At 34.5% G+C, this 24,064-nt stretch overlaps 1 protein-coding gene across 6 annotated transcripts in view; it reads left to right on the plus strand.

Annotated features, from left to right (window-relative positions):
- The window catches only part of DZIP3 (DAZ interacting zinc finger protein 3), a 104,356-nt gene that overhangs the window by 75,473 nt on the left and 4,819 nt on the right, over window positions 1–24,064 (plus strand). For all 6 annotated transcript variants that reach the window (XM_074363088.1, XM_074363099.1, XM_045507183.2 and 3 more), the window contains 11 exons: window positions 217–382; window positions 1,820–1,915; window positions 2,068–2,195; window positions 7,585–7,653; window positions 10,084–10,180; window positions 12,963–13,066; window positions 14,602–14,689; window positions 16,633–16,734; window positions 20,791–20,916; window positions 22,250–22,389; window positions 23,697–23,817. In XM_074363088.1, coding sequence (XP_074219189.1) covers window positions 217–382; window positions 1,820–1,915; window positions 2,068–2,195; window positions 7,585–7,653; window positions 10,084–10,180; window positions 12,963–13,066; window positions 14,602–14,689; window positions 16,633–16,734; window positions 20,791–20,916; window positions 22,250–22,389; window positions 23,697–23,817 — 1,237 coding nt within the window. The remainder of the gene's footprint in view (window positions 1–216; window positions 383–1,819; window positions 1,916–2,067; window positions 2,196–7,584; window positions 7,654–10,083; window positions 10,181–12,962; window positions 13,067–14,601; window positions 14,690–16,632; window positions 16,735–20,790; window positions 20,917–22,249; window positions 22,390–23,696; window positions 23,818–24,064) is intronic.

A 24,064-nucleotide genomic window follows, 5' to 3' on the forward strand; every position in this document is an offset into this window, starting at 1 on the left:
AGGTACCTTGATTGAGTGCTATCTCAAATATGCTAAAATTCTTTGTTAGTCTTCAAAAGAAATACACAGTATGAGCACTGTCCAAACTTTCTTTGACTATGAACCCTTCTGATCTGAGCATCCATGAGACCAGTACAATTAATTTAGGAAGTAGTGACTTAGATGAAAAGCACTATACAATTATAAAAGATCACATTAATTATGTCACCACTATAGCCCAGAAATTGTAGGAAGAGAAGAGCAGCTGAAGAAAGAGCAAGCAAATCTCTACCCAGTCAGTAGATTTATGAAAGATGATGCAAGCGATATTCAAGAAGATTCTGCAGCTGAAGACAAGTTTTATAGCCTGGATGAATTGCATATTCTGGACATGATAGAGCAGGTAAGCCTGACTGGAGAGGGTACAGTCCTGCCTTCCTTCTTCCAGAAAAATTGTTAACCTCTTTCCCCCCATGACTCTTTGAACAGCTTGTTAACCTGGTGGTTTATGTTGTATTTGTAAGGGAAAAGACAAAACAGGAAAGGAGGTATAGGGGGATGAGTGACATAAAGAAGAACTCTAGAAGCTGGAAAAGTTTCACTTTAGTCCTCAAACCATTTCCTGATTTTAAGTATTGGGCAGAGTTGATTACAAATGCATTCCTTGTAAAGAATTTTCAAATACCACAAGGAAGAAAAAAATACCCTGATGTAATCCCACTGGATTAAATTTCATGAGAAAAATAGTTTTATTAAACAAAGCTACTTTCATTTTTTAAAAATTAAACCTGGTTGTTACCATGAAATGTCTACAAGAAATATTAATGAACAATATTTTTGGTTCCTTTCCATGTGGTAGTCAGTGCTGGTAGTGACATACCTATATATGAAGGTGCATATGAACATGATTTAAGTGCTCAGTAGAGCACTTAATGACACAAAACATATGAAAGATTTTTTTTTAAACCACTTTATTTATATACCCATGAGAATTCTGTACTGAGGTAATTTTATGATAAACTGTTCCCTGGTTTAAGTATAATGATACATAGTGTATAGTAATATTGATTGTCTAAGGGTACAGTTAGTACAAATGATTCCCTGTCTGATAGTACATTAGTATAATTGTCATACCTTTTTGTCTCCTTTTCAATTAAAAAAATATATATTTTTTAACTGAAATGATACATTCTAAGCTTTGGATATCACACTAAAGTTTAAATGTGGGGCCTTTGTTTTTAATTCAATAGCTGTGAGAACTCAGAATCACAGTGTCGCACACCTTTTGAAAAATTTTCATTCATTTATTCAAGAAATACTTAGCACCTGCTTTGTGTCTAGAGCTATGCTAAGACATGGTCCCTGTGATCATACTGTTTATAATCCAGTGGAGAAGTTGAACATTAACTTAAGGTGGTAATTACTAAGGTAATAATTAAGTACTTGGGTAATTAATACTGCCTGAGTTAGAATTCTGGCTTCTCCACTTACTCTGTGACCGTGCGCAAGTTACTCAATTTTATCATCTCTAAAACAGGAGTAATGAGTGCCTACCTCATATGGTTCTTATGACAAAAAAGCACTACAAAAAAGCTTTGAAAATGGTAAGTATGTCTAATGTTATCCAGTAGTCGCAGCAGTAGCCAAGTATGGTATGGTTTACTGACTGTAACTGGGGAGAGATGGGTTTATCTAAACAAGTCAGAAGTGAAGTTTGCAGTGAGACGTATAATGCATGAGAATCAGTCAGATAGCAACTTTAAATCCCCTTAAATAACTATAATATTAGTGCTTTTTTTAAAGAGGAAAATAAAGCATACATATTCTACTTGCTCAATAGGGCTCAACCAACAAGGTAACTACAGAATATGGAGAAACTGAAAAGGAAAAGCTTGCTCGACAACGGCAGCTTTATAAATTGCACAATCAGTGTGAAGTAAGTACTTTTGCCGTTATATCTGAGGCAAGTTAGAGGTAGTTCAGATGTTAAGTTTCATGGTATATATTTTTAAAGAGTCCATTTTTTTTTTCTTTAAATTTCTGGTGACTTGAACAGAATTAATTGAAGTAGTATTTTTCATTGATTAGGACTTCAAAAGACAATTGAAAACAGTGACTTTTCGGTGGCAAGAAAACCAAATGCAGATTAAAAAGAAAGACAAAATTATTGCATCTCTTAACCAACAAGTGGCATTTGGAATCAATAAGGTGTCTAAGTAAGTGCAAATCTATTGATAAAGGGAAATTCTGGGTTTGTTCCATAGCACACTATGTTTAAAAGATAATCCTTATGTAGCCACTAGGTGGCATTGTGACCACACATTAGGAACTGCCAACCACAGGACTGTATTTGCTTAAAAATAAACTCCATTTTTGCCTTACCAACTGGATTGAGAAATAAGCAACTGCTCACTCTATATATCAAGCTTTTCATTTATTGGCTGAATAAGTATGAAGATAATAGAATTACATGAGAATGATAGTCAACTTTCCGGTTATGACTTTAATTTGTAAAAATGTAGCTAGCAATTGGCTGTTTCTTTATAGCATATGATAAGTACATTCCTCAAAGAGATCACTGACTCACTTTCATAGGTTTTAATGTTGGTCTCTCAGAATATTTGTGTACTAAGCACAGGAGATTGAGAACAAATCGAATTCCTGGAGAATCTTCACCCTATCAATCTCATTTCTCGTACAAATTTAAGTATTAAATGCCTAAGATTAAAACTCTGATTTAATAGGGGAAAAAATAAGTACCCTACTCTATTCTTTTTATACTGTTTCCTTGAACCATTATCAGGTGAAATTTGTAATATAATTTGTAGCACATTATTTTAATCAAAAGTAATACCACAAAGCACCAGTCATCTCTGAAGTCTAATTTGAAATCTATTGCAGTACCTAGACTGCTAGTAGGAGAATAGACTAGTTCTAGGGAATATCTTAATGTAAGGAGTCCAAAATGCCATTTTTAAAATTGGAATAATATTTGGTCTTAAATTTTCTCCCACTGAGCATATCATCCAACCTGAAGGGGTTTTTAGGAAGAAAAGGATGCCACAGCTCTGGCAATATGATATCAGTTGTAAACACTTTCAGGTTTGCTTCTGCTGGTGTTAGAGAAATCTATGAAGTTCAGAAGAAGGTGAGGGCCTAGAATTATTTGGGAAAACTAAGCTGGCTGAAACCACTTAAGAAACCACACTTCGTGATTCAAAACTTTTAACCTGGAAGGTAATGACCAATCCAGAAATATGTTACACAGTATCAGATCAGAAAAGTAATGCCATCCATTAAGATTAGCTGCCTCTCTTCTTTACTATCTGAGATTCCCTCTTCAACTCTGATACCTCACCCAAGCATCCTTGTATGCTCATTCCCTACACTGTAGGGAATGTATATGGCTTCATACAATGACCATTCAGTGTTGCACACTTGGACACAGGTAGTGCACTCTGACAAAAGATGGCAGAAATCAGATTCCCCTGCTGGGGTAGCATTATTGAGTTGAGCAGGCAGCTAATCTTCCATTCCTCACCAGGTGGAAGCAAGTAGTACTCCAGTTTCTCTGCCAGGATAGCATCAGTGTGGTCCAACTGTGAGCTAAGCTTCTACCTCAACCTGGTATCAAAGAGACTTAACAAAGTGACCTGAAGTGGGACTAGTCAATACTAAGCTTTATCCCTACTCTCACGGGGAGCTGAGTCTCCACCCCAGGGCCAATTGGTGCTCCATTTTTCTCCTCTTCCCAGCTGATGTTGAGGGGCCCAACAGGGAGCTTCTGCCTCTCTCCACCCTACAGCAACATAGCAGTGTGAGTCAGCCCTTCTGCATGTCACTTGAAGTAAGAAAAGATCAATACCAGTAGACGTATGTATGCATATTGTAATACCTAGTACAGCTACTAAGAAAGCTGCATAAATAGATACTAAAACACTATATAAATAAATTAAGGTAGAATCCTAAAAAATGTTCATATAATGCATAAGGTTAGAAAAGAGAAACAGAAGAAACAAACAAAACAAATAATAAAATGGCAGACCTAAGCCCTAATATATCAATAATTACCTTTAATATAAATGGCCTAAATATATCAGTTAAAAGACAGAGACTGGCAGAGTGGATTTTAAAAACAAAACAAAAAAATATGATCCAATAGTGTGCTGTTCACAAGAAACACATTTCAGTTTCAATAATATAGGTAGGTTGCAAATAAAAGAATGATAAAAGATATACCATGTAAACATTAATCAAAAAAGCAAGAGTGGCTATATTAATATCAGATAAAATGGACTTTGGAGCAAAACTACAGAAGACAAAGAGGGACATTACCTAACAATAAAAGGATCAGTCCACCAGGAAGATATAAGAACCTAAAGGTGTACATACCAAACAACAGAGCCTCAAAATATATGCAGCAAAACCAGACAGAACTGAAAGGAAAAAGAAAAATCTACAATTATACTTGGTGACTTCAGTTCCCTATTCACAGCAGTTTATAAAATGCTAGACAAAACAGCAAGGATCCAGACCTCTACAACACCATTAATCAACAGGATCTGATTGATGTTTATAGGCCACTCCACCAGACAACAGCAGAATACATATGCTTTCAAATGCCCACAGAAAGTATACCAAGATAGACCATATCCTGGGCCGTAAAACAAACCTCAACAAATTTAAAAGAATTAAAATTATGCAAAGCATGTGCTCAGATTACAATGGAATCAAACTGGAAATCAGTAACAGAAAGAAAACAGGAAAATCTCCAAACACTTGGAAACTACACAACACACTTCTCACTAATCCACGTGTCGAAGAAGTGTGAAGAGAAACAAAAATACATTGAATTGAATTAACATGAAAATACAATATGTCAAAGTTTGTGGGACACAGCTAAAGCAGCCTAAGATTTATAGCATGAAAGTGCGCATTAGAAAAGGGGGAAAGTCTCAAATGTATAATACAAGCTCCCATCGCAAGAACCCAGAAAAAGAAAAGCAGAATAACCCAAACAAGCAGAAGGCAGGAAATAATAAAGGTTAGACATAATGAAATTGGAAACAGAAAAAACAGTACAGAAAATCCATGAAACAAAGAGCTGTTTCTTGGAAAAGATCAATAAAATTGACAGACCTCTAGCAAACCTGACAAAAAAAGAGAAGATAGAAGTTAACACTGTCAGGAATGAAACAGTGATATCACTTCAGACCCTGAAGACATTAGAGAATTATTTTGAGTGAAAAAAACCAATACCCAAAGCTTATAACTATATGATCCCATTTCTATAATGTTCTTGAAATGACAAATTTTCAAATAGTTTAAAAATGACAAAATGATAAAAATGGAAAACAGGTTAGATTAGTGGTTGCAAAGTTATATGGAGGAGGTAGAAGTGGGAGGGAAGTGGGTGTGGCTATAAAAGGGCAAAATAAGGGATCCCTGTGGTGATAAAGCTTCAGTATCTTGAACTGTATCCTGGTTTTTACACTATCATTTTGCAAGATGTTACCATTGAGGGATAAAGGGCACATAGTATCTGTCTGTATCATTTTTTAAACACCTGTGTGTGAATCTATGTTTATCTGAAAAAGCTTAAGTTTTTTTAAAAGTACATATAAATAGCTGTCAAATGGAGCTATACTTAATAGGGATCTTGTGGGGGTAAAAAGAGTACTTTGGATTGTCGTGATAAGGAAGAACTTCATTGAAGACATAGTATTGAACCTAAGCTAGGTAGTGGGTAGGGTGAGATGGAGAAAGGGCGGAGAGGAAAGCGTGAGTGTTGTGTGTGTTCTCCTACAGGCTCCTGAGCCTTTCTTTGTTTATTTCACCTGGTCATGTCCCAAGAGTAGGTGATAAAAATACAAATATCCTTTAATTGTAAAATGTTGATTTTTTTTCATCTTAGAACATCTTGTATATTAGGGAGCAAAAACGTCTTTTTTTCTTTGACCTAATTCAGTGCCAATCCTACAGTAAGTATTTGGTAAATATATATTGATAATTGCAGATTTATATAAAAATGACATTTTTGCACAAATTACAATAAACCATAAATGTTAAGAAACTGCTATCAATAAAATTTATATTAAAAAGTTGATAGCCAGCCAGAGTAAGAGTGAGAACTTTAGATCTTTTAGAAAAGAAAATCTAGGGTAGGGGGTGGAATATAGATCAGTGGTAGAGTGTGTGCTTAGCATGCCCAAGGTCCTGGGTTCGATTTCCATTAAAAAATTTTTTTTAAAAAGGAAAGAAAAGAAAATCTAATTTTACCTAATGATGGTATTCATGAGAAAAATGGGACTAAGAAGTTATGACTACCTAAAGATACACAGCTGGTTCATATATGAACTGGTTGATAGGAACTATGCCCACCTTGTCGTCTGTTATTTAAGAATCTAAGTCTCCTAAATTCCCCGCCAGCTTTGTCAATTCTTATAGCCGACTCTAAACTAGAGCTGGGTAAAACAGTGAAGTAATGGAAGTACACAAGGGAAAGAAAGGTGTCGGTGTTAGAAATCGTACACGTTACTTTTCAATTCTCTCTACATACTCCTGTATACTATAGTAAAAGCTTGTATTTCTCATTCTTTACTTGAGAACATGACCTCTTTTGTATAGAAAGAGACCTGGTTTCTTTTCTTTGCATTTTCAGTCAAATACAACATTGATTGTAAGTCTCCACAGCTCCTGAGAAGCTTAAAGGTGAATAGGTAGTCTCTGAAAGACAGTGGTGAGCAATCCAGCCAGCATTTAAAGTCATCATTTTAAGGCTTTATCATTTCGTTAATTTATATAAACCAAAACTCGTATGTATCCCCAGTAACTGAATATACCAGAGACTTAAAGAGAAATGTACTTTTGCTATAATCTCTTCATATTGAAGCAGATTAGCAGGTTAATGTAAAAACTTGTTTGTGAAGAGAAATACAGCATAAGAGATGGAACATCAAAAATGGTATGTGAATATATGTTAACCAAAAGGTAATACTTTGCATTTCTCTTAATAGCTTTTTGCATTTTGGTTTTAAGCTAATCACTGGTTATGTGTTCTGATTTATACAAAATTTTTATCCACTCTTCTGTTGGTTAGGTCATGTGAGTAACTCCCCAGTTATAATTTATAGTTTTAATTAAAATTCTTATTTGCACACAGCTTTATTACTTCTGAGTTTAAGGTCTGATTTCTTTCACACCTTAAGTCTTTAATAGTTTGCTTGACTTGATGTAATCTCTTTAAGGAACTTAAAGTTCTCAATCCCACCATAGGCCTTAGAACATCATAAGATACCATCTCGTTTTCTAGTGGGTAAACTAAAGAACAAATAGCTAAAGTAATTTTTCTGAGTTGTTGAGCTGGGGATACAATATAACTCTTCTTTTTGGCTTTCTAATTTACAGAGTTAGAATTTAGTTCTTTGTGAAGAAAGATAAAGATAAATTTCAGAAGGATTAGGTAGGGGAGTCCAGTTATTTTCAGGCTCAAGATTTGTGGCCCAAAATGGGACATACTTAGTCCCTCATCAGCTATAAGTAGAGTTGTCCTATTAATGACAAATAATTTCTGACATTTTATGGCATTCTTTCTTCTTTTCTTAGATTACAGCGTCAAAGCCATGCTAAAGATAATGAAATCAAGAACCTTAAAGAGCAGCTTTCTATGAAAAGGTAACAAACAGCTGTTCCTTTGGTTGAGTGCACCCTGTCTGAAACTCTGTGATTCCACTCAGCTTATTCGGCCAGGATAGCCAAATAACTTATCATCCAAACTGGGGGACTTTTGAGCATGATACTGAGCAGTATTAATAGTTACACTGGGACAGCAGGTGTCAGGGGAAATGTCCTAGGCAAGTGTTTGCCTTAGCTCTGGCCTTGGAAAACTGCAGAGAGTGATTAATCAGCAAAGTTATAGTCCATAACAAACTGCCATCAGGGATTAGGGCTTATGAATTCCTTCCTCTTTACCCTAATCAATACTACTAGGTGCGACTGCTTTATGAAACTGGCTATGTTTTGTTCTGATTGACGTATTTTTAATAACAGCTTTTTTGAGATTCAATTCATATAGAATAAAATTCACCCTGTTAAAGTATAGAAGTCCTTGGTTTTTAGCACATTCACAACCATCAACACTAATTCCAAAACACTTTTATTACCCTAAAAAGAAACCCTGGATCCACTAGAAATGGATTCTCTTCTCTCCCAGCTTCCAACAACCACTAGTCTATTTTTTTTTTATCTCTGTGGATTAGCCTATTCTGGGCATTTCATATAAATGGAATTATATAATATATGATCTCTTGTGATTAACTTCTTTTACTTAACATAATGTTCTCAAGGCTCATCCATGTTGTGGCATATATCAGTACTCATTTCTTTTTATGGACAAATAATCTCCCACTGTATGGATATACCACATTTTGCTTACCTTTTCATCCGTTGATGGACATTTGGTATGTTTCCATTTTTTGTCTATTATGAATAATGCTTTTATGAACATTTGTATACAAATTTTTGTGTGGACATATGTTTTCAGTTGTCTTGGGTGTATACCTAAGAGTAGAATTGCTGAGACATTCAGTAAACTCTATGTTTAACTTTTGGAGGAGCTGCCAAACTATTTTCCAAGTAACTGCACCATTTTACAATCCCAACAACAGTGAGTGGGGGTTCTGATTGCTCCATATTCTCACCAGTACTTATTAGGCTACCTGTCTTTATTTCACCCATTGTGGTGTGTGTGAAGTCGTATATCTTTGTGGTTTTTATTTGCATTTTCCTAATGATTAATTGTGTTGAGCATGTTTTCATGTTGGCTATTTGTTTGTATACTTGGAGAAATGTCCATTTACTTCCTTTGAATATTTTTAATAATGGGTTGTTTCTCTTTGTACTTTTGATTTTTAAGAGTTCTGTGTATATTCTGGATATAAGTTCCTTGTCAGAGATATGATTTCCAAATATTTTCTTCCATTCTGTAGTCTTTTCACTTTCTTGATGATGTTCTTTGAAGCACAGTTAATTTTGATGAAGTCCAATTTATCTATTTTTCTCTTCTGGGCAAATTTTGCACAATATTCAATGGTATCATAATTCCTCTTGGTTAACTTAATATATCTCCTTCAATATTTTGTGATTTTTTTTCCCCTTCAAAACACTCTGGCCTTAATGACATAAATAGTATATTGTTTATCAAGCTTCTCATCAATGTTCGTTAGGTACTGAAGCATCCAAATGTTTCTAATGATAAAACATTGAAGAAAAAAGCCTTCATGAAATATTACAATGTTATATTTCCAGTGAATTGTTTTCAGTAGAGATATAATTTGGTTTGTATGCTCTAGCATTCTGGGGCTCAAGTGTAGGAAAATGAAATGGGATAGAAATAAGAGAAGCCTCATAGGTAGTCATTTTCCATAATGTCCTTCATAAATAACATCCTTATCATCATCTCCCATTCTCCTTCTGAAGGTATAGGAATTGTTTTCATTTTAAGGTATTGAATGTGAGCACTGAGATAACCAGTAAAATATTTTAATTCAGTGACTTAGCTTTATGATAGGGATAATAAAAACTTTTGGGGTTACTATTGTTAGGATACAAAAAGGCTTGTAGAAATTTTACTTATGTAAAATTTATTGATAATGATAATAGCTAACATTTATTTAGTACTTAATATGTGTCACACACAAAGTACTTTGTGTATATTATCTGACTGAATTTTCACAACTTTTTGAGGTAAGTAATATAATTCTCTCCATTTTTATATGTGAGGAAACTGAGGTATAGAGAAGTAATTTGCCCATGGTTTCACATTTTAAAAGTTGTGGAGCTCAGATTTGTCCTCAGACAACTTGATTGCAGAGCCAAGTTTTAAAGCATAATCATATTGACAACTTTAAACCACCTCCTCTCTTGATAATAAAGGATAACAGTAAGAGTTAAGTAATGTCTTCTCTTGCTTTTATATGCTGTATACTTTTCCCAGAAATCGTTTCCTACTCACTGAATAGCTTGTATCTGTCTTCCTCCTGAATAAGGTGGGAAAGTCTGTCCTTGCTGCAATGTTACTGACTATTTAATGATCATATATTTCAGATCTCAGTGGGAAATGGAGAAGCATAATCTGGAAAGTACAATTAAAACATACTTAAACAAACTGAATGCAGAAACTAGCAGAGCTTTAACAGCTGAGGTAAAAAAAAGAGAGAGAGAGAGAGATGGGGTTGGGGAGGGAAGTTTTACTTGTGTACTGGTAAAAAGAAAAAGGAAAAATAAAGAATTGAAAAAAGATTGTTTTTTGAATGAACAGAATTAAGACATCTTAGGAACAGCAGAAAAACACAGCTCAAGCTCTTGTGTGTGTGTGTGTGTGTTTTTTTTTTTTTTGATTAATTGACATTTTATATGTCTGCTTGAAGGTTGATGATCCTACGTTGTTTTCTCTCAAATGCCTGCAAGAAATAGTTTGTATCAGTGTGTATAGCAAATATAGAGATCTTGGGGAAATTCTTGTTAAACCAGGTCACTAAGCCAAACTTCTAAGATTAACATTTCACTGCTGTCATATCTCCTTTCTTTGCTGTTTCCTACATAGATCTTCCAAAAACACATACACACTATACACTCCAATGTCAAAAACCAGCTTACCTCTAGATCCCCAAAAAGTCATGCCATTTCTTCTAAGCTATCTTAAAAGACCACAGCTAGGATCTCTCAAAAGAAATGTGATTGTATGTATTTTTATAGATAACAAAACTTGATATACAATAAAATTCAAATTTTTGGAGAGCTTGTTAACATTAAAAGCATTATAAACCTTCCCATCTCTGTCCTGGGCAGGCTCTATTTTTTAGCAGAGTACTCTGGAATTCAGAGCTTAACAATCAAGGGGTGATATCTGCACCTAAAATTTCAGGAGAGTAAAGTATTAGAGTACTAAATTTAACTGGAAAAAAACACTCGGATTATTTTAAGAGCTCAAATTTGTAGACTTTGTTTTTCACTGCTTTTAATCAGAAAATTCCTTTCTACTTCCATTATTAATTTTAGAAACACTTAATGCTATCCAAGAGTATAATAAACTATTATCAGTGAATACTGAGTGATCATTAGGGGAAAAAAACAGAGGCTATATGACCATGAATCAATAATAGTGTGGAAGGGATTCCCACTGAGAGAGAGACTTTGGACTAGATCACCTCCCAGGTCTATTTGGATGGCATAGTTCTGTATGATCTGATTATTTTCTTACCCCTTCATCAGTTGAATACAATCAAATAGCAGGAGTTGTTTTGAATGTTCTTAAACTTTGCTGTGTAATAGAGTCATCTGAGAGTTTTTTAAAACCCCATTTCCTAGGCTGCACTTAGTATCAATTAAATTAGAATCTCTGGAACCAAAACATCATTTTTTAAAATTTCTGAGATGATTTCAGTGCATGTGCAAGCTTGAAAAATGATGTTCTAAAATGTTTACAATCCCAGTAACTTTTGAATAAAAATATTAGAATTTCAGGGTTGATCAAATAGCTTTTTAAAAATATTTTTTTACTATGTGATACAGTAGGACCTTGTTGTTTATCTATTTTATATATAGTAGTTTATGTCTGCTAATCCAAAACTCCTAACTTATCCCTCCCCAATCCCCTTTCCCCTTTGGTAAACATAAGTTTGTTTTTGGTGTCCCTGAGTCTGTTTCTGTTTTGTAAATAAGTTCATTTGTATTTTAGATTCCACATATGAGTGATATCATATGTGTGTCTTTGTCTAACTTACTTCACTTAGTATGGTATTCTCTAGGTTCATCCATGTTGCTGCAAATGGCATTATTTCATTCTTTCGTACGGCTGAGTAGTATCCATTGCATATGTAAGCCACATCATCTTTATCTATTCATCTATTGATGGACATTTAGGTTGTTTTCATGCCTTGGCTTTTGTAAATAGTGCTGCTGTGAACATTGGGGTGCATGTGTCTTTTCAAATTAGAGTTTTCTCCAGGTATTTGCCCAGGAGTGGGATTGCTGGATCATATGGCAACTCTATTTTTAGTTTTTTAAGGAGCCTCTGTACTGTTTTCCATAGTGGCTGCACCAATTCACATTCCTACCAACAGTGTAGGAGGCTTCCCTTTTTTCCATACCCTCTCCAACATTTATTATTTGTAGACTTTTTAATGATGACCATTCTGACCAATGTGAGGTGATACCTCATTGTAGTTTTGATTTGCATTTCTCTGATAATCAGCAATGCTGAGCATCTTTTCATGTGCCTGTTGGCCTTCTGTATGTCTTTGGAGAAGTGTCTATTTAAGTCTTCTGCCCATTTTTGGATTAGGTTGTTTGTTCTTTTGTTACTGAGTTGTATGAGCCCTTTGTGTATTTTGGAAATTGAGCCTTTGTCAGTTGCATCATTTGCAAATATTTTCTCCCAGTTCGTAGGTTGTCTTTTTGTTTTGTTTATGGTTCCCTTCACTGTGCAAAAGCTTATAATTTTGATTAGGTCCCATTTGTTTATTTTTGCTTTTATTTCTATTGCCTTGGGAGACTGACCTAAGAAAAACATTGCTACAGTTTTTGTCAGAGAATGTTTTGCCTATGTTCTCTTTTAGGAGTTTATGATGTCATGTCTTATATATAAGTCTTTAAGCCATTTTGAGTTTATTTTTGTGTATTTTGTGAGGAAGTGTTCTAACTTCACTGATCTGCTTGTGGTTGTCCAGCCTTCTCAACACCACTTGCTGAAGAGACTGTCTTTTCTTCATTGTGTATTCTTGCCTCCTTTGTTGAAGATTAATTGATTGTAGGTGTGTGGGTTCAAAGAGCTTTAAAATGTATTATGGGCAGGAAAGAAGCTCAGGTGCTGTTGAAACAGATTGAAAAAATAGCTTTAAATTTATTTGAAATGATTGAGAAAAAAATGTGTTCATTTACAAGGACACCTTTAACTTCTTTCTCTTTCTCTCAAAAACCTGTAGGTGTATTTCTTACAGTGTCGTAGAGATTTTGGTTTGCTTCATCTAGAACAGACTGAAAAGGAATGCCTCAGTCAGCTTGCCAGGGTGACGAACATGGCAGCAAGGTAACCTTTCCCTCTTCCTTAATGTGTCTTGACCCCAGAGGTACTCACAAGTGGCTCCAAGGTTGAATGTAATCTGTAATATGTTTTACATATATGACATCTTTGGAGTAAATAAGCCATTGTTTTTTTAAACCTCAGAAGTCATTTAGTCACTTTGAGCTTCTATTTTGCTGCTTCTGCTGCAGCACTGAGAAGTCTACTAAGTGCAGTAATGGCTGCTGACAGATTTTTCCTTTCCTCCACAATGAAATAGATCAGAAGTCTCAAATCTGCATGAAGACCAAATATTTACAAAACAAGGTGGATTCTAATTTGAAAACTTTTTTCTGATTCTTTTCTCTCCCAGTGCTTGATTTTAAGTACCTTTGGAGCACACTGAGGGAAAAATCAATATTAACACCTAAAATTGTGTTAAAGGCAGTTTCCTGCTGTGTAACAGATGAGTGATTTTCAAATATTAGGCAAGTTGCATGAGATTTTTTTTTTTTAATTTAAAGTTTGTGAGGCACATCTTCAAATTTAGAGAATTAATTAAATTAGAATCTCTGGTACCAAAGCATCAATATTTTTTGATGATTCTCATCTTAATATGATTACCATTATTCTTCAATTCTAATGAATCAGAATCTCTGATGTTTAGCAGGACTTCCAAGATATACCAATGTGTATTCAGGTCGGGGAAACACTGTTGTAAGTCTATCTTTGCTTGCGAGAAATGATGCTCTCTAAATTAGACTATTATCAAGCCTCTTTGTAAGAGATGATTTCAGGGATAATTTCTTATGCTCTTTTAAAGCAGTTGTGCTGGGTGATACTGGAGTGGGGATGTTATAACAGATAGAGCCTTTTGAAAGGCCGTTTGAAATCTCTCTACTAGAGATGTCAGGCACTAAACACTTCAAAGCTGTTTTACATAAGTCATTTGGTAGGCATGGTTGGCAGAGCTGCTGTGTTTGTGCAGTTTATGCATTGCATAGAGACAACAATCTAATTCATCCTCACAGAAGAGGTACTTCTCTCTGATTTAATTATAGGGAATATCTTTTTCTAATTTGCAAAAGAGCCTGCTAGGCCAGCCATGGCCCTGTGATATTAGGGTTAGTGTGAAGATGGTCCAAAACCTGCTTCCAAAATGAGTCAACATCTTTGAGAATTCTCCTGCATTGGATGGCTAGGGCAATTTCCCTGTTTGGCCTTCTCTGCCACCCTTCTTCAATGGAGGCATTCCTGTAGAAAGGTTTTATAAAATGTCCTAAAAATATTGCCAAGTTAGAAAAGAAACTTAATGTCTGGAAGCAGAAGTTATATTTGCTCTTGAAAAAAAATAAATGTTATCTTTGTCTCCTGGTCTTTATTTTTAATAGCAAGCTCTTCCATACAACTTTGTGCCCATTTGAGTTAATCAGTGATGAAAGTAATTTTGTTGTTGTTTTACTTTATTTACATATATGCTAAAGAACATAATGGGAATTTTGGAAACCTAAGTGGTATATAAAAAGAAAAAACTTTCTCTTGTGTCTCCATTTCTACCCCAGCAACGTAGAATCACTTCAGTTAAAGGCTGCAGTAGACAGTTGGAATGCCATTGTGACAGATGTTAGAAACAAGATTGCATTCCTCAGGGTAAGTCATGAAATGTATTTAGAGTAAATAGACTGAATGGTAAAGGTGATATATACTTAAAGAAAACATCTGACATTAAAAACAATTACTAGAGAAATTTACAGAAGAACATGCTTTTTCATTGCAGTTATTAAAGTTTATGCCTTTTTGAGGTTTGAGATTACTTCCATATAGTTGGTTGTAGCTAGCATCCTAGACTCTTATAGATGGACCTTTAGGTCCTTGGTATAGTAAATGGTAAACTCAAAAATTGTGCCTCACACTTAATTGTCCTAGAATTCCAAAGCTAACTCTCCTCCAGCCAGAAATAAATGTCTTAACTTGATCTGAGTCATTATGTGTTTAAAGAATTAAAAGGAAGATCAGTCAGGCCTGTATTAGTTTCCAGTATTAACTTTTTTATGTAATTACTCCATGATGCAAAATAATGAAGTCTTAATTATTCATGTAATAGAATTAAGACTGTGCTAAAGGTAATCTAAAGAGGTAACCCACTGAATATTAATTTATTCATTTGGTTTTAGAATATTTTTGTATTTGTATCTTAAAGTTGATATATAATGTTGATTTTTTTTTAATTTATTGAAGTATAGTCAGTTACAATGTGTCAGTTTCTTGTGTACAGCATAATGTTTCAGTCCTACATATACATGTAGATATTTGTTTTCATATTTTCTCCTTATAGATTACTACAAGATATTGAACATAGTTCCCTGTGCTGTACAGAAGAAATTTGTTTTTTAATCTATTTTATATATAGTAGTTAATATTATCAACTCTCAAACTCCCAATTTAGCCCTTTCCACCCATTTTGCCCCGATAACCATAGGTTTGTTTACTGTGTCTGTGAGTGTATTTGTTTTGTAGATAAGTTCATATAATGTTGATTGTTTTGTGATTCCACAGCACTGCCAGCAAAACAATGACATTCAGTTATAAAGAGCTGCCTCAAAGCACTACCTACTTGTCTAGCTTTGTCCTTGATGGTCTTGACTGTTTCTCTCCTGGACTTTCTTACTTAGTCTATAATGATGCTTAGCGTTTTTGTTGGGTTTATTCAAAGTTCTAGCCTCAAAAGAGCTGCCTCTTGTTCTCTATCATTGTTTTCTTCTAAGCACTTGTCTCTGTGTATGGAAGTTTCTAAATGTTTTGTTTCTTAAGGCTTTTTTTCCAGCTCTCGTGGGTTGTTTACAAAATGGGGACAATGCCGAAAAATGTTAAAAGTATATTTTTAAGCCTCAGGGATTGGAGTCTTACTTTTAGCAAAATCCAGGAGAAAAAAAAAAAGGTGTATATGGAACTGGAGAAAGCTAGAGGTATAACTTTAAAAAAAATTCTTTTGTGAGGGGAGGTAATTGGTTTGTTTGTTTGTTTATTATTTTTTTAATTGAGGTGCTGGAGATTGAACTGAGGACCTTGTGCATGCTAAGCATGCACTTGGCCACCGAGCTATACCTTACGCCCTAGAAGTATAACTTTTGAGGTTAAAAAAATATGGACATTAAATAAGTATTCCCTCCAGTTTTTAAAATGAACATTTGCAAGTAGTTCAACTCTTTGTTACAAATGCTTTTCCCCCCATATTTATCAGCTAGTATATTATTTACAACTTGTTGATCTTTTGACTCTATTCACTTTATATCAGTGGTTCCCATTTGGGGGCTGAAAATTATGGAAACACTGAGAAATTATCACAAAGATCTGTGAATTCTGTGTCTCTGTATCTTCTCAATCAACAGAAATCTTAAGATATAACTATTTAAATTTGCAGGTAGTGGTCTAAAGAATTGTTTTTATGTTAAAAATTATTTTTATATTATTTCTGATATAGATTGGGAATCACTGTTCTATGCTGTATTATTCAAAATTACATCAACTATTTCAATATGCTGTTTCTTTGAAGTTGATTTTGCTGTGAAATATTGTTTCTCTTCTTTTACTAGACACAGTACAATGAACAAATTAACAAGGTGAAGCAAGGGTTTGCCTTGAGTACTTTGCCTCCAATCCAGCTTCCTCCACCACCACCCAGTCCTGAGATACTGGTAAGAAATACAGTTGACCTTTGAACAGCACAGAAGTTGGGGGTGCTGACCCCACCATGAAGTTAGGAAATTCGGATACAGCTCTCTCTGCCTCAAAAACAAAGGAATTGATAAATGACTACCAAAGGCAGGAAGCTGAAGCAGTTTGGCTAGAATCAGAACTCAGACCCTAGATATTTTGATTCCACATATTGTGATTTCTAATCAAATGCAAACTTTTCTCTACATTTAGTTAAAGATCTGTAAAATGAAATTACAGGGATGATATTTATTGAAAAAAGTCAGTATCCAAGTGGACCCATGCAGTTCAAACCTATGTTGTTCAAGGGTCAACTTGAACATTTTGAAAAATTGCCATCTTTGTCTTGATAAATGGTATGAGCTGTAAAACATTGAATATGCAGTATGTTTAATGTGTATTCAAAGCAGAATGGGCACATGTTGTACATATCATTTATAATTATGACCATTCCTGCTATCTCATCTACAGATGATATGACTAGTTGGCTGGCTCAGCTGAGGCCAAGAGATAGGTTGTGTCACTGGATTTTAGTAATGTATTTGATATCTAAAGACGTAATGTGTTCTCATTTAACCTGTCAATCTCATTAACATTGTGTGAGAAAACTGGTGAATGCTCAGAATTCCCAATGCCCTCAAGTTACCACTAGATGGCTGACACATCTCAGTGTAGTACCCTAGCAGGCTGGACTCCACCCTTCCACTTACATTTTAGACTTTCTGTTCCTTAACTTTTCTTTTCCTTAGACTTTCTTTTCCTTAACTTTAACAGTAAGGACAACTTCCATTTATGTCCCTTCCCTACTTGTTGTTAGGGATAAATGAGCCTCAATCAGACAAACTAATCTTTGTGCTATACTATTTATGTTAACCTTCCAGTAAACTCATGCAGCTTTCCAAAAGACCTTCTAGGACAGAATCACTAGGTGATTATTTTTATTATGATAACAGATCTCAGGTAAGAAAAGAATAAAGGTGTGATACATTTAGCAGTAGATCACTTTTGACATCAGCATTTCTGCTTGTAGTAGAACTTTGAAAATGTTATTTCTACAAATACTAGTTGAGTGTATCAAGGAACTTTAAAATTATGTGAGTTGTGTGGAGCTATACTGTGTTTCAAAAGCAGAATCCAGAGCTGAAAGCATTATATGATATGTACCACGGGCTTTAGTTTAGAATGACAGTATTGCCTTTTTATATATATATATATATATATTTTTTTTTAACCTCACACTATGGATTGACCTTTTTTTAATTGAAATATAGTCAGTTAAAATGTGTCAATTTCTGGTGTACAGCATAGTGTCCCAGTCATGCATATATATACATATATTTGTTTTCATATTCTTTCTCATTAAAGGTTATTACAGGGTATTTGTTATAGTTCCCTGTGCTATACAGAAGAAATTTGGTTTTTTTAATCTATTGTTATATATAGTAATTAACCTTTGGAAATGTCAAGTGCCTTTTATATTTTTGGTTAATTTAGTTTCTATAGGAGCATCGTGTTATAGCATTATTGTTCTAGACTTTGAACACCATCATACCCAACTACCCTGATAAGGGATGTGTTATGTAGATGACAGAAATGAAATCCCAGATTTCCTGTAGTTCTACAGGAAGTAACACATATTCTTGGTAGGATTCCTAGAAACCCTGTTGCCTTCTCCCTATATTTAAACTACTGCCTATAGGTTGTAGTTAAAGTCACCCATCACTTTAAATATAAAATGGCTTCAGAGACTTGGAAGCTAGATACAGAGTTGTTCTTTGGAATTTCCTGGAACCAGACCAGCATGTGCTACCTGAAACCAGTGACACTCTCTAGCTGACAAACATAGTCAAACCTTGACCTCTACATCCTCATCCCTTCAGAGTCTTGCTTATGTCTGATGTTGCCACCCAGGGCAGAAACCCACTGGCAGTTAGGCTCAATGGAATTCATAAACATCCATCTGCTAACATCTGAGGGGTACATGTGTATCTTTTGTGCTTCCTAACCAGAGTCACTGCTGTGCTCGATCAAAGCTGACAGTCGTGTTAAAGTGACCGTTGAGCAGTGGAACACTTTGAAAGCACAGAAATATGACTGTGTTTTTTGCTATAAACTGAGGTGGTATTATACATTGGAAATACACCAGAGATCTGGGTTCAGTTTCTAACTCTGTGAAGAACTGTGTTGGTTTTAGGAAAATCAGCTATCCTGGACTTTTTTTTTTTTCGTCTGCAAATCAGGAAATTGTACTAGATGACTTGATCACTAAAATCTGTCTCTCTGATTCTGGTAGTGTAAGGAATGGCCACCAGTCTTTAAATAAATATAATAGTCTAACCTGAGAAGTCTGGGATAATGGATTCTGTTTCCAATGTAACCCAGTATTTTTATGTGTTTCATTATATTTTCATTTTTGTACCCTGATCTATCTAATCCCCAAAGTAGTGTTAGGTATTCATTGTTCTCAAAAAGGACTACTGACTTAGTACCCCCCATTCATTCATTATTTTAAAACTTTATACTATGAAAAATTTGAAACATACATAAAAATAGAATAGATAATGAACCTCTGTGAACCCAAGAGCCAGCTTCAACATCATTATCAACATTTTGTCAGTCTTGTTTCGTGTCATCCCCTTCTTCCTCTCTACTGGCATATTTTAAAGTAAACCCTATATATTATAGTCTCATCTATTTGTACTTCAATATGTATTCCTAACAGATGAGGACTCTTAATGGCTATAACACACACCATTTTCCTCTGTAAGAAAATTATAAATAATTTTTAGTATCTCATATTAAAATTTATATTTCCCCAATTGTTTCCAAAATGTCTTTTTCTTAACTGGCTTGATAATATTTCCAATTTGGTTATGATTATCATTACCTTTAAAACCCTTATTTTTTTAAAAAAAAACCCAAACAAGGTTTATACTTTGCATTTGGCTGATTATTTTCCTTTAAATTTGTAACAGCTACCCAACTCCTCCCTTTTATTCATGTTATCTATTTGTTAAAAAAACTAATTTCCCACATTATTGATTCAACTGATTACATCCTTGTGATGTCATTATACATATTCTGTTACTTTCTATAAACTAATCATTAGATCTAGAGGGTTGGTTAGAATTAGGTTCAGTATTTTTGGCAAGAGTACTTTATAGGTGATGATGTAGATACACACTAGAAGACACACAATGTCTCCTTTAGTGATGTTAAGAATTGAATATCATACTGATCTCTCCATTATAAAGTTCCCCCCATTAAGTTTCACACAGCTGGTTTCAGGATCATTACTTAAGAGCTACATTGATGTTCATTTTTTTAATTTAAAGAATAGTTGAACTTCTGCTTTATGGCAGTGCTAGACCTTTCCCCTAGTAGATGCTCAATAAACCTGTCCTTTTTTTAAGTCCAGTATCCTGTAGATACCAATATGGTTTCCATCCCATTGGTAGATGCTAAGAAGGGCTAGCTTTCTACAACCCCCTAGGAAGTGCAGTAACACCCACAGGCATGTCTACAAGTCACTGTAGGAGAGTTTATTCCCCAGGCCCACCCCACTTCAGCTTTCTACTGTCCTTGGAGCTAAACATGAGGTTTATAGACAGCTTTGATTCTGTAGTGGAATTTGAATGTGAGTATTATTTATCAGCATGGACAGCACTCATTGAGGAGCTCCTTTGCATAGTCCTGTATTATTCCAGTTGGCAGAGAACCTTAAAGGTCACCTACTCGACCTTCTTATTTTATAGATTAATAACTTGGCATCCAAGGTTACCCAGCTAGGTGGAGAGAAGGTAGGACCAGAACCGACTTCTCTTCTCTCTCTCAGTGCTGTTTAGTATATTTTACTGCCTTTTGCTTTTTCAATTATTTGTGTATTTAACTAATGTTAAGACAACATTGTTTCTAATGTGCTTTGTTTCTAGATTTCAAATCAGTTTTCCCCCAAACATTGCTCTATGAATCTTTAGATCATTGCCTATATAAATATGTGGGGGTTTTGTTTTTATTTCTTATCTTTTCTATTTTAGATGCAGCAGTTCCTGGGAAGACCCCTTGTGAAAGAATCTTTCTTTAGACCCCTGCTCACTGTTCCTCAAATGCCTGCCATTTGTTCTGGAGTCGTCTCTGCACCTGGTCAATCTAGACCCCCCCTGGTACAGAGCTCTTCTTGGTGGAGTAGACATTGACTAGTTCTTTGTCACAACAGTGGACTTTCAGAGTGACTGTCTTGTCTTTATTCATTTATTTGATAAATAATGAAGAAGGTAATGGTTATTTGTGTGGAGGCTGTCTCTCTGCAAAGAAATATGTACATAGGCCTTAACATGCTTATTAAGTACATCTTTTTATCACCATGATATCACAGTGTTGCTCATGTGGTTTGCTTCTGCACCACTCTATAAGGAGCTACAAAATTTTACTGAAAACATTACAGTACCTCAACCTTCTAGTAAGATTACTTTCTGATTCCTCTGAAAAAGCCTGACACTGAGACAAACCCAGATTTCTGGGGATATTCTGTTCTTTCTCTGATTTACTAAGCTTTGTGTGAGTAATTTCAGTGGCTGTTAATAATTGCTAATTTTTCATGAGTAATAACCTTATATTTGAAAATATATTGAAAATAATTTGTAGAGTCTTAGGTAAAAGATTCCATGTAGTAATCAGACAAGCACTTCAAAAGTATTCACTTACTGATATTAATTAACATCCTAATGGTTCTAAGAAGGAAATATCACAAAATATGGGGGAAACTTTGGGGAAAACCATTTGATGGTTTCATGGCTCAAAGTTGTGACTACAACCTCCATACCACCTTTATAACATTCGTGACACACTGGCCATTCTAGTTGTATTTTCATCTTTATTTCATTGTTTGAAAATTAATGTTTATTATTTTTCTAATTATAACAGTAGTATATGCTAATCATAAAAAAGCAAATACAGAATACACAAAATATATAATAAATAATATGAAGTAGAAAGCAAAATTACCTATTAAATCTTAGAAAATAATTCCCATTTACAAATTATTTTATAGCTTACAGACCTTTTTCTGTGCATGCACATTTTAAAAATGTTTTAATATAAAATGAGTTCTGCCATAAATGCTATGCCAATCTTTTTAGGAGACATATTTCCTGAACATCTCTTATGCTCAGACATACAGATCTATTTTTATGGACTTAAGTAGAAATGCCATAATTTATTAGCATTCCAAACTTTAGGCTGCTTTCAGAAATACACACTCTGTATGTAATTCTGTTTGCAGTTACTGAGAATAGCATGTGCCATTTAAAAAATAAGGGTAATATTAACAATTAGAAATATTGTTGTGCTGGTTAAAGGAAAAAAAGGGAGCGTGTATGTCAATATTCCTTTTCTTCATTCTACCCATTTTCTGAGGTATAGAAATGTCCTGTTGGCATGGAACTTTGCATACTAATAATCGAAACTGATGGGTTTATAACTCTGTGCTCCCTGCAGGTGGCTGGCATAGCCTGGACAGTGCCAGCACCTGTGGGAGAAGCTGTGCCTCCCAGCACAGGTCTGGGAAGTGATCTCCCCATGAGGAACTGGGAGAAGATTACAGAGAGGCTGAAAACTGCCTTTCCACAGCAGACCAGGTACCTTAGTTATTTTTAGTGGTGCGTACAGATCATACTCTACGGTTTCCCTAGCCATAATTATTCCAATGAAACATTACAGATAAACACAACACACACACATATAAAGGTATTTCCTTACCATGGCCTTGGTAATGAAAATGAAATTTATTAAGAAGGGGTAGTATGCAATATAAATGCTAAGCCTTGTCACTAAACTTGTTAGTTTTAAGTCATGAGAGAATAAAATTTTAAATTTAGGTTTGCTCATTTACTGAAAGTACAACTGTTTGTAGACCTAGCTAATTTTAATGCCACCAGTGACAATAATTATCTTAATAACCTATTTCCAAAGTGAATTTTAAGTTAATTGTATGCCATATAAGCTCAGATATCAGGTTTTGCTTTCCTATTTCCTTAATTTTATTGAGGGTCCTTATAGTTTCTTTGCTAGCCATAGGTAAATGCAAGAAATCATTATTTTACTGTGCTTTTCGCAGTTCTGACTTTAGCAGAAAGATATTTAATTCTCTTCTTCCAGAAATAAAGTGTCTTTTATCTTTAGTCTTGTATCAAATGAAATTATCCTAATTTTAACTAGTATTTTCATTTGAAGACAAATGCTTGTATTTAATATATATACTGTTATGCTTCAGGATTATACTAAGGTTTTATAAATATAATGGTGAATAGAAAATTTCATTTGGAAAAGAAAACTACTTCATCACCCTACCCTATCCCACCAAAAATGTGTGCACAGGCTTTGGGTCAGTGGGCCATGGAAATTGAAAAGGAACATATCAGTTAAAATACTCCTAGGTTTCTTTATCACATAATTAATGTGTCTTTTAGTCTTTGCTTTCTTGTTCTGTTTAATCTTTGTTTTCTGTTTCTGAGCTTTACAAAAGTAAAACTGTTAACAATGATAAGAGACCAATAGCAACATAGTTAAAAAGGAATATTTTAGTCCTGAGTAAGAGAGCATTGAGAAATATGATATAAAGAGCTCAGTGTATAAGTAAGTGGATAACAAACTTAATTTTCACACAGTTAACTTTTAAAGACTGTTAAATCTCTATTTGGAAAGAAAATACATACTAAACTTTATCATTCATGAACACATTATTAATAATGAACACATCAGAGTTTTCATTTTGGTTTAAGATAAATGCAGAGGGACCTATGATTACTTTTTTAGATCAGAAAGGTAAAAGATCACATCTATATGCCACAGATCAATCATATGATAGGATTTTATATCACCTTTGGAGGGCACATCCACAAGGCAGTAGGAAAATAACCACTGCTCTTTCCTTGATCTCTTCCAGAAAGGAGCTTACAGATTTCTTACGGAAATTGAAGGATACTCATGGGAAGTCCTTATCTGGACTGACATTTGATGAAATCGTTAACAAAATTTCGCAGTTTATTGACCCCAAAAGATCTCAGGTGAAAAAAAAAAAACCTTAATCTCTTTGTCCTTACCTTTATTTTTTTTAATTCTATTTAATTTTTAAAGAAATTTTTTTCACTATTTTGTAGTATAATTTCTGTACAGTAAACTACACATATTTCAAATATACAATTTGGTGAATTTTGATAGATATGTATGCACCTATGAAACCACCACCACAGTCAAGATACCATACATTTCCATCACTTCCTAAGAGGTACAAATTTCGAACTCCCAATTCAC

Source organism: Camelus bactrianus, chromosome 1 (assembly GCF_048773025.1).
Source record: "Camelus bactrianus isolate YW-2024 breed Bactrian camel chromosome 1, ASM4877302v1, whole genome shotgun sequence".
Classification (NCBI taxonomy): Eukaryota; Metazoa; Chordata; class Mammalia; order Artiodactyla; family Camelidae; genus Camelus; species Camelus bactrianus.